Source organism: Agrilus planipennis, unplaced genomic scaffold (genome assembly GCF_000699045.2).
Source record: "Agrilus planipennis isolate EAB-ADULT unplaced genomic scaffold, Apla_2.0 scaffold252, whole genome shotgun sequence".
Taxonomy (NCBI): domain Eukaryota; kingdom Metazoa; phylum Arthropoda; class Insecta; order Coleoptera; family Buprestidae; genus Agrilus; species Agrilus planipennis.
The window spans coordinates 281,021-292,835 of record NW_020442420.1 but is presented as its reverse complement, the minus strand read 5'-3'; the positions used below and the strand labels follow the sequence as shown (position 1 = coordinate 292,835).

The window sequence follows — 11,815 nt, the reverse complement described above, 5'->3', positions numbered from 1 at the left end:
GGTGCAATAAGGTGTTAGCGTACTAGTTTATCGCCGTGTATCATTCTTTTCACCACCCTGACTCACTTCTTTCTAATTGTTAACAACAACGTGAGGTTTTATAGTTTTATAACACATGCTCTCTTTAAAGTTAAATAATATAATTTACCCCTTCATCATCATCATTATAAGGTTGTCAGTCCTAAGATTGGTTGGACATGTACTTCCACTCTTTCCTATTATGAGCTAATCTTCGCATTTCCCTAAAAATTTAAAAATCCACATCCTTAATTATTTGCGAAAAGTAATCTAATCTAGGTCTATCTCTACCCCTCCTAACTCCCGTTTCTGGCTCTAGTATGTATGGGACTAGACTTTCATGCCTTTGAAGGTGTCCTACCAACCTATCTCGCTTATCTTTTATTCACTTAGAGATGGAGTCCTCTGTTCCCTTATTCTTTCTAATATCTTTTCATTTCTAATCCTTTCTAGGTCTAGTATCCTCATCATTCGCCTGTAACACCACATTTCGAACGCTTCGAACCTTTTCATTTTCGCTGCGTCCACAGTTTTGCACCCGTACAACACCTCGCTCCAGACATACACCTTTAACAATTTTATTTATTCATGAATATCTATTTTGTCTCCTTCAAAATAATCCTCACCAGATATTATACACTTGTGCCAACGTTTTTTCCGATCCTCGAAGCATTTCAAAAAATCATTTTTTGTGATCTTGTTCAGCTCCTCCTTCGATGCCGCGTTTATCTCGTCAATCGTAGCTTAGCGTCGTACTTTGATGGACCTCTTCAGTTTCGGGAACAACAAAAAGTCACAGGGAGCCAGATCTGGGAAATACGGTGGCTGCGGCATTATTAATGTGTTATAGTCGGCTAAAAATTCGCGCACAAGCAACAATGTGTGAGCAGGGACGTTATCATGGTGCAAAAGCCAAGTTTGTTCTTCCATAATTCCGGACGTTTCTGTCGAATTGCTTAGCGTAAATTGCGCATAACTTACAGGTAATATTCCTTATTGACCATTCTACCCTGTGGCAAGAACTCATGATGCACTATATGCACCACGCCCCTGCAAACGAAGAAATCTGTAAACAAAACATTAACATTCGACCTAAATTGCCTCGTTTTTTTTCGGTTTTGGCTCGTATTGCAGATTCTATTAGGATGATTGAGCTTTGGTTTCCACGACTTAACCATAAACCCGGTTATGACCCCCTGAAGCAAATTTGGGTTGTCGCGGACAGAGTCCAACAGCTCCTTAGTTATGTTCATGCGATTCGTTTTTGGTCGAAACTGAGCAATTTTGGTTCTCATCTTCTCGGCCCTCTGAGAACATTTCGTACCACCGATAAAGGTAGCTTCACCATATGGTACAGTCAACATTCCCTAATGCGTCCGCGCACTTAATTTTGTTTTTCACACAAAATTTGGTACAGATTCTTTGATCCATTTTTTGGGATAGGCAAAAATCGAAAACGAGTCGAAACACCTGCAAGCAAAGCAGCTGTCAAAAATTAACTGAACATTCAACATGGTCAAACTTGTATGGATAAGTGAGAGACATGAGTACCAACATAACGCTATAAAAAAATGGAAAATGTAATCAGCGGAAATTGAAAATTCACGATACTTTTTGGAGAGTCCTTGTATATAAATATTTGTAAAAGCTGCTTCTCGTTCTTTTTATATTATTCTCTCTTTCTCTACCCCTTCAACTATTTTTCAACAGACCCTTCTGTTTTACGGACTACAAAATCAGATTGCGACATGTAATTTAAATATGATGTGTTAGATATACATATATTGTATACGAGCTACATGTAGAAAGATTGCCGGGATTTCACACTTGATATTGAACAAGGTTTAATGTTTCATATCGAAAGCCGTATCATATAATAGGTGTATGTTATTTGCCTAAAAAAATGGAAATGTTGCGCAAAGCGAGGGTAACTTTGAATTATAGTTTTTCAACTTCGTATTTTTGCTTTTAAAGCTCCCTGTTGTCTAATAAGAAAAAAGGGGACCTTTTCCAAGTTTCTGATTTTTATTAAAAGAAAAGAAAAATAGGACAAATCCTTAATAAAATAGATTTAAACAATCATATATGAAAAGTAACAATGAATACCTCAATGTCATGCACTCAATGTGAACAAATGTCTTTAAAAAAAAATACAAAACAAGTGAGAATCTGCAGACTTTGATTATAATGAACAAGCCTGTGTTAGTAAGTTACATGGGAATCTTTACATAATTATAAAGTTATAAACGTGTGCCTCCGGCGGCGGATCGATATTCCCGCATCTTTTTACACCTTTGATGCTGATAGCTGCGAAACTATAAATCATCCAGCGAACAAGATCATAAAAGGAAACTACAACGCACACACACAGAGGGTGTAACAAAAGAAGACTATGCCGGAAAGTTTCGGAGTTAATCAAGAATAGGTTTTTTACCATCTGACAAAAGGAAGTCGATAAAAGATGTGTTAAGTTATGTCGAATGTCCAAAGGGTTGGATTNCTTTGATTTCGAGAGGAGTTTCTTTTCAGGCCCATCGAGAACTCAAAGCGATTAATAATTAATAAATATATTTGATGTACATAGTCCATATTTTAAATTATAGTGTACAGCAGATGTAAGTGCCATACAAAATTCGACAGTAAATAAAACATCTATGCGTTCTTAATCTCAATAACAAATAGCACCGCTAATTAGTTTTGGTGATGTCGCTTTATTCTACACTACTAATAGTTAGCAGCAGGATATTGCCTGATACGAGCCCTTACAAGGCTAATCTCACCCAAACACAACGTATCACGCCTATTTCTTACTGACCATTGGCAATTGTTAAAGTTTTGTATGTTGATTTTATTAATCGTAAATATACCGTATTTACCGTGTATGTTTGGAGCGCGGTGTTGTACTGTTGCGAAACATGGACAGTGGGCGCTGCGGAAAAGAAGTTGTTAGAAGCCTTCAGCACTGTTGGTAGAAAAGGTTAGAAATGAACAGGTATTAGAAAGAATAGGAGAACAGAGGACTCTATGGAAGTCAATAAGCAATAGGCGAGATAGGTTGGTAGGACACCTTCTCTGACATGAAGGTCTAGTCAGAGACATATTAGAGGCAGAAGCAGGAGTTAGGAAGGGTAGAGGTAGACGTAGGTTAGATTACTGTTCGCAAATAGTTAAGGATGTGGGTTGTTCTAGTTTTAGGGAAATGCTAAGTTTAGCTCAGGATAGGAAAGAGTCGATATACGTGTCCAACCAGTCTTTAGGACTGACGACTTTATAATGATGATTATGTACAGTATAACGATCGTTTATAACTAAAAACCCAAACTTTGTATAACGTTGACGTCTTCTTGTTATCGGTTGATTTGCCTTCTTCAAACCATATCTGATGAACCGAGTAACATTCTCTAAAGAAACAGTTCTTATCTGTAACAAAACAATACGCTGATGGTTAGCTAAAGAAAACCCATTTGCTTTTTTAAATGTGATTTTTAGAGGTGGTACGATCTAAATCTGTCAGCATAATTTTGTTCCAGCGTCATAGAGAGTACACTGTATTATGCGTTTCAATGAAAGACTAACGTTTACTTTTTAAGTGATTCGTTTGATACCAGTAATAAAGGCAATGAATATTATTTGCCTTATTAAAAAAAATGACACATCACTTTGGGCGCCACTGATGGTGTTGTTCTCGGTTCATTGTTATTTGTCATCTAAGTTAATGACATATCACTTTCACTTAACGACGATGTGTCATACACGATAATATGCTTATGTAGACAATTTTCATGTTTATAGTCAGGTAGTATTTGGAGTGATACTGATAAAATAAATAATAACTATAAAATAAATAATAACTAATTAAAACTAAAGCTGTTGCTTTTTACTCTGTTTTTTTTTGCCAATAGATATTACTTTTTTGTCATGTTAGCGCGGAAATCTCATTTTGCATGCTATGAAATAGGGAAGAAATGGCCTCTTTTCAGCCGTGTTTTAGTCGGGAGGAAATGAAATTAGTCTTTTGAGCGCATGCGCTGAAGTTTATGGGCATGCGCAGAAATCGGTTGTTCAATGACAATGTATTTCTAACCTCTAAATCATTTACTCCTATTTCGCCAACTATCAATTTAATGACGAGCTTTCCGCACAAACATGACAAAAAATAGTATACGTACCTCGGAAATAAACATACAGTCTGAAATAACCCTGTTTCTTCCCTCGATACATAATGTACTATAGCACTCGACTTAGTATTATGTAAATAGGTAGATTGGTTTTCAATCTATAATACCTTTGAATATTGTCTATTGGACATACGCACATTTTATAAGATTTGGTGGAAGAAATAGGCATCTTTAATGAGCGCAGGTTGATGCAACCCTGATGCCATATTTTATGCAAAAAATAATTACATATTGCGATAAAAAGTTATTTTACTGGCATGCGCATATTTTGGAACATCCGCACAGTGATAAACCTTTGCTAAACTTAGTCAATATACCATGTATGTTAGACTCATATACTGAATTCGCCTCTTAACTGAAATAAATACTCATTTTGCGGTATGATCAAACCGAAATGACTAATTGCCCAAAATATGGTCCATTTTGGAATCTGTTTAAGCTGATGTACACATTTCTCGAACTAAGAAATTCGGAGTTCAAATCTTAAATATTGGTATATACGAGGTCTATTCAAAAAGCATTGCAAATTTTGAATTTCTCCTGGCTACGTAATTTCGATTTTCAATTTTTTTTGGCGTTATGTTGGCTCGTCTTCAATTTTTGCCTATTACCAAAAATGCATCAAATAATCTGTATTAAATTTTATGTGAAAAACAAAATTAAGTGCGCAGCGGCATTCTGAATAATGACTGTGGCATATGGTGAGGCTACCTTGGATCGAAGCAACGTTTACCGTTTACAATTTTTAGAGGGGTGAGAAGATGTGAACGACGAAGAGCGTGCCGGACGCACGAGCTCGTCAACAAGAGACGAAAAATTGATGAAGTAAATAAAAAAGTATTGACCAATCGTCGAATTACCCTTGGAGAAGTTGCTGAGGACCTAAACATATCGATTGGCTCCTACCTTTTGATTATTACTAATGATTTGGGTATGAGACGAGTCGCCACGAAATTTCGACCAAAAAGAGCATCGAATTAACATTGCTAAGAAGCTGTTGCACTTTGCCTGCGACGACTCAAATTTGCTTCAAGGGTTGATAACCGGTGACGAATCATGGGTTTATGGTTATGACGTGGAAACCAAAGCTTAATCAAAAAAGTGCCCCAAGTTAGGTCAAATGTGAAGGTTTTGCTTACAGTCTTCTTCGATTGCAGGAGTGTGGTCCATGGGGTGTATTATGAGTGCTTACCATAGGGTAGAACGGTCAATAAGAAATATTACCTGCAAGTTATGCACAATTTGCGCGAAAAAATCCGCTAGAAACGCCCGGATTTGTGGAAGAACAAAAATTAGCTTTTGCACCGTGATAACGTCTCTGTTCACACATTGTTGCTTGTGCGCGAATTTTTGAACAAAAACAACACACTAATAATCTAATAATGCCGTAGCTGTCGTATTCCCCAGATCTAGCTCCCTGTGACTTTTCTTATTCCCAAAATTGAAGAGGCTCATGAAAGGACAACGCTACGTTACGATAGAGGAGATAATGACGGCATCGACGGAGGAGCTGAACAAGATCACAAAAAAGGTTTTTTTAAGTGCTTCGATGATTGGAGAAAACGTTGGCACAAGTGTATAATATCTGGTGAGGGTTACTTTGAAGGGGACAAAATAGATATTCATGAATAAATAAATAATTTTTGAAAAAACACAAAATTTAGGATACATTTTGAACAGACCTTATACAAGCATGAAACTGAAGGCTTTGTCTTGGATTATATCCGTATTTATCACCTTTTCGTTCTATTTGAACGCTTTAAAAAAGAGATGCCAAAAACGGGGCTTTTTGATTAACAGTTTTAAGAGAAAATATTCGTAGACTATTGGAGATAATCCAGAATCTCAGGGGCCATGACCTTTGTTTGCGCAGTGACAAAATTTGCATTTCTGCATTGATTTCTACATCTACCAGTTTAAATTGTTGGCGGCCTCTATTTACAGTTTATCTGGAGTTCTGCAGGCATATGGTCAACAGTCAAGTCAATGCTTGTGAAATGTATAATATAAATACTGTAAGATCCGCACCTCGTATATTTTGCGTCCCATTGTATTTTGAAATACCTCTATTTTACACTTACTCGTGTTTAAACTCCCATTACTCACACTGTATAATGAATATACACTTACGCACATGGACATATTTATGTATTATTCTTCGTTTGCATCAAATAATTTATAGGCGTCGACATGTAATAGGCTAACGTAGATACTGCGATATGTTGCTGGTTTCGTGGCCAACCGCAGATTGTTAACAAGATTAAAAGTACACATCGTTGACGAAGAAGTTAATCAGTTATTATCGTTCTAAGCCAATCTTCCACGTAATCTATTCCAAGTTTGCAGATTGGATAAGACGCGCGCCATAAATCCTAACTGATATTATAAATGCAAACGTGAGTTTGTTTGTTTAGTACGACTTAGCGCCTTAACTACTCAACTAATCATCATGAAGGTTTGTAGACATACTGTCAGGGGCACACGAAAAGGATATAAGGTACCTTTAATCCAGAAAAAAATACTGTTCCCGAGGAATAGCAAGAATTTATTTTCATCTCGGTAAAGGACAGTATTTACTGTCATTCTATGCAAAGTGTACATTTAACCTAAAAACTTTTATTTTTATTCCGATGATCGTGGTCAGAACATAAAGACAAATTTATCAAATTATTGTATTTTTGGTTAACTTTGACACGCACTTAGGGCATCAACACTAGCGAAGTCGCTGGTCAAAGCTAGTACCTAATAAAGGCGGCATATTTTTTCATATGAAATCACAAATAGATGGTAGAATGTGTAATACAGGGTTTGTCCGGAAAGTAATAGGACTGAATCGATTAAAAAAAAAATATTTCAAAATAGGCTCCTTCTGCGTCGATGCAGCGCTGCCACTTCTTGGCACACTTCCACTCACCGCAATTTCTGGTCGTCAGTGAACACTTTTGCGACCATCTTCGCGCACACCTTGCGCTTGTTCAAATGCTCCGTCACAATGTCATGAACCACAGTTTTTTTGTAAATTTAATATCTGGGCAATTAAACGAATACTTAGTCGACGGTCTGAGTTCAAAACTTCGCGCACACGAGTCACATTGTCGACGTTTGTCGAAGTCGAAGGTCTTCCAGTACGGTCTTCATCGACGACCTCTTGCCGGTCCTCTGAAAAGACCTGGTGCCACCGAAACACACCACTTCTTGCTAAAGCAACATCTGGGTAAGCTTGCTTGATCATATCAAACGTCTCTGTCGCAGATTTACCGAGTTTCACACAGAATTTAATCGCGTACCTCTGCTCTAACGAACGCTGCATTTTCGGCTTGCACCACTCACAGAAACACGTCGCACGGAAAAGCCTCTTCTGACTCTGTCGCGGCGGAAGGAAATCAGTCCTATTACTTTCCGGACAAACCCTATAAGTAAAGGAAAATAAAATAACGCACTAGCTTCGTAGCTTTATAGAGACAATAAGCAAACAGGCAGACGGAACAACATTTACATATACACTAAAAACGATGGTACATAAGGCGAGCAGAAAACTGATAATTAAATTTTTCCTTTTTTTAAGATTTAAGAGCAGTACTTGATCATTTGATCGAGTATATTATTTGTCATTAAATATGTATAAAGTAATATACTGTCAGTTACAACAACACTTATCCTTGACGTAAAAATTCAACAGAACCTTATTATAATTCTATACCTATTAAAATTAAACCAATCCAAAAACCTGGTATTTGGAAAGGATAGAAAAAGCTCCGGATTCGCCGCGTACCGGAAGGCGCCTTTAGTACCTATAGTGCTGAGTCGTGATTGATAGAGCTCCGCAAAACATCCCGGAAAACAGTATCGAATCCACAATACTCTGGATTATCCATTTCCATGAAATTCAGAAATTGTTTGGTCTCTCAAGTTAAAGTACTAAGAGGCATGTTCCTTTGCCTTATTGTAAGCTTATACTATCTTCAATTAATAGTGCCATTAACGCGAAAAAAGTACTTTGCATATTGCAAATAGAAAATACATCTGGAAAGAATAATAAATAAAAACCATATCCCAATGGTCTTCTGCCTATACTCAGTGTAAGATTAAAGTCAAAACGGTTGGTTTTTAAAAATAAATAAGTTTTAACCCCTTCGGTTTTAATTTCTCTCTGGAAGAGTATTTTAAATGAAATACAAAATGTTTTTTCACAAAAAAGTATTTAAGGGGAAAATAGAAACAAGTATTTCGTATTTTGTATTTACATTTTAAATGCAAAGATTTCAAATAAATCACATATCTACGATTAAATACACCACATTATGCCGTTTATTGCAACATTGTAATTCCCGTAATTATGTTTATAGAAGGATTAATATTAATTAGTAGCTAAAATACTGGCTCCATCAGTAAAGCTTTTTCAAACGAGTAAAACGTCTTTGTAATTGGACTTGTGTAGTTACATAGTTTTTGTGGAGATACAAAATATTATCTACAATATATTGTGCACTTGTTATGTCTCATGTTAATGGTGTACAGGAAATATACTTTAAAATTTAAAATATTTTTTCCTTTTATTGCAGCACTACTGGCAATAGTTGCTGCTGCCTTGTTCGCTTTACAAGTCGATAATTCCGAAAATAATGGATTTCAAGTTACAAGAGGTCCCGCGTTTTACATTCAGGTAAGAAATAATTAGATGGATAAAAATTGTAAGGGTTTTTTGTTAATTTAAGAGATTTATTTATTTTAAAATGAACAAACTCGATTTTTTGGCATCATTGTCATCATAATGGGCTTGTTATTCCTAAGTCTAATTGAACACGCAGCTTCACTCATTCCTATTTTGAGCTAATTTTCGCATTTCCCTAAAACTCGAATATCCCACATCCTTAACTATATGTTAAGCTGCATCTACTCCTTTTAACTTCTGACACGAAAAATCAAATCTTTACTCACGTTTAGTTCTACTTTATTTCTTAATAGCGTCTCGGTTTTATTTTATTTTGTGTATTTAATGAATGTTCATCTCAGGAAGCTAATGATATACTGAAACAGTTGTAACGATTGTAATCAATATATTTCTTGAAACTACAGTGTCTGTTTTTTATCAGTAAGCACATTTATATTATTAAAAAACTTTATTTTATGGACGGAATTACATTTAGCTATTCCAAAATTATGTTGTAAGAAATTTATATAAAAAAAAAAGAAAAATGGTTGCAATTATCACTTTTTGACAGTACTCTCCTACTAGTTTGTCGCTTTTCCGTCTAAAGCAATTCGTTCGTATTGACATATTCCGACAATGTAAATCGTAGATAAAGAAAAATGAGTAAAAATAAAACAACAGCGATTGAGGCTTTAATAAAATGAAGTTTTCACATTTCAAGTCAATCTCTACATTGGTTTCAACGGAAGCATATTCTACATGGATTGTTCAAAATGTTTATGCAGAATTTTATTTTGTTTATGGTATTGGGTACAGTAATGCTTGAATAATCCGAACAGAAATCTGCTAGACTTTGTGTGGATTATGGAAAATTTAATAATTATACCATAATTGGATTTTATAGATACCAGATGTACTAACAGCTTCCCCGTTGTGTTACTGTTAGAGTAAATTTTATATTCAATTTAGAACGGTTTATTTAAAAAACAAAAGTTGCATAGAATAAATAAAACCCGGGGTGTTTTCCAAATATATATTTAAGAAATTTCATTTAAAATAATTAAAAGACAACTGAATAATCATTTATATCAATATTCGCCCATTTGGGGTAGTAATAGAAATAGAACGACATTGTGAAGGTGCAATAAGGTGTTAGCGTACTAGTTTATCGCCGTGTATCATTCTTTTCACCACCCTGACTCACTTCTTTCTAATTGTTAACAACAACGTGAGGTTTTATAGTTTTATAACACATGCTCTCTTTAAAGTTAAATAATATAATTTACCCCTTCATCATCATCATTATAAGGTTGTCAGTCCTAAGATTGGTTGGACATGTACTTCCACTCTTTCCTATTATGAGCTAATCTTCGCATTTCCCTAAAAATTTAAAAATCCACATCCTTAATTATTTGCGAAAAGTAATCTAATCTAGGTCTATCTCTACCCCTCCTAACTCCCGTTTCTGGCTCTAGTATGTATGGGACTAGACTTTCATGCCTTTGAAGGTGTCCTACCAACCTATCTCGCTTATCTTTTATTCACTTAGAGATGGAGTCCTCTGTTCCCTTATTCTTTCTAATATCTTTTCATTTCTAATCCTTTCTAGGTCTAGTATCCTCATCATTCGCCTGTAACACCACATTTCGAACGCTTCGAACCTTTTCATTTTCGCTGCGTCCACAGTTTTGCACCCGTACAACACCTCGCTCCAGACATACACCTTTAACAATTTTATTTATTCATGAATATCTATTTTGTCTCCTTCAAAATAATCCTCACCAGATATTATACACTTGTGCCAACGTTTTTTCCGATCCTCGAAGCATTTCAAAAAATCATTTTTTGTGATCTTGTTCAGCTCCTCCTTCGATGCCGCGTTTATCTCGTCAATCGTAGCTTAGCGTCGTACTTTGATGGACCTCTTCAGTTTCGGGAACAACAAAAAGTCACAGGGAGCCAGATCTGGGAAATACGGTGGCTGCGGCATTATTAATGTGTTATAGTCGGCTAAAAATTCGCGCACAAGCAACAATGTGTGAGCAGGGACGTTATCATGGTGCAAAAGCCAAGTTTGTTCTTCCATAATTCCGGACGTTTCTGTCGAATTGCTTAGCGTAAATTGCGCATAACTTACAGGTAATATTCCTTATTGACCATTCTACCCTGTGGCAAGAACTCATGATGCACTATATGCACCACGCCCCTGCAAACGAAGAAATCTGTAAACAAAACATTAACATTCGACCTAAATTGCCTCGTTTTTTTTCGGTTTTGGCTCGTATTGCAGATTCTATTAGGATGATTGAGCTTTGGTTTCCACGACTTAACCATAAACCCGGTTATGACCCCCTGAAGCAAATTTGGGTTGTCGCGGACAGAGTCCAACAGCTCCTTAGTTATGTTCATGCGATTCGTTTTTGGTCGAAACTGAGCAATTTTGGTTCTCATCTTCTCGGCCCTCTGAGAACATTTCGTACCACCGATAAAGGTAGCTTCACCATATGGTACAGTCAACATTCCCTAATGCGTCCGCGCACTTAATTTTGTTTTTCACACAAAATTTGGTACAGATTCTTTGATCCATTTTTTGGGATAGGCAAAAATCGAAAACGAGTCGAAACACCTGCAAGCAAAGCAGCTGTCAAAAATTAACTGAACATTCAACATGGTCAAACTTGTATGGATAAGTGAGAGACATGAGTACCAACATAACGCTATAAAAAAATGGAAAATGTAATCAGCGGAAATTGAAAATTCACGATACTTTTTGGAGAGTCCTTGTATATAAATATTTGTAAAAGCTGCTTCTCGTTCTTTTTATATTATTCTCTCTTTCTCTACCCCTTCAACTATTTTTCAACAGACCCTTCTGTTTTACGGACTACAAAATCAGATTGCGACATGTAATTTAAATATGATGTGTTAGATATACATATATTGTATACGAGCTACATGTAGAAAGATT

The 11,815-nt window shown here is 36.0% G+C and overlaps 1 protein-coding gene across 1 annotated transcript in view; it reads left to right on the top strand.

Annotated features, from left to right (window-relative positions):
* LOC108739743 overlaps positions 1-11,815 on the top strand; it is a 97,937-nt gene that overhangs the window by 65,120 nt on the left and 21,002 nt on the right. The window contains exon 4 of the mRNA XM_025980200.1: positions 8,759-8,859. Within this exon, the coding sequence (XP_025835985.1) occupies positions 8,759-8,859 (101 nt within the window). The remainder of the gene's footprint in view (positions 1-8,758; positions 8,860-11,815) is intronic.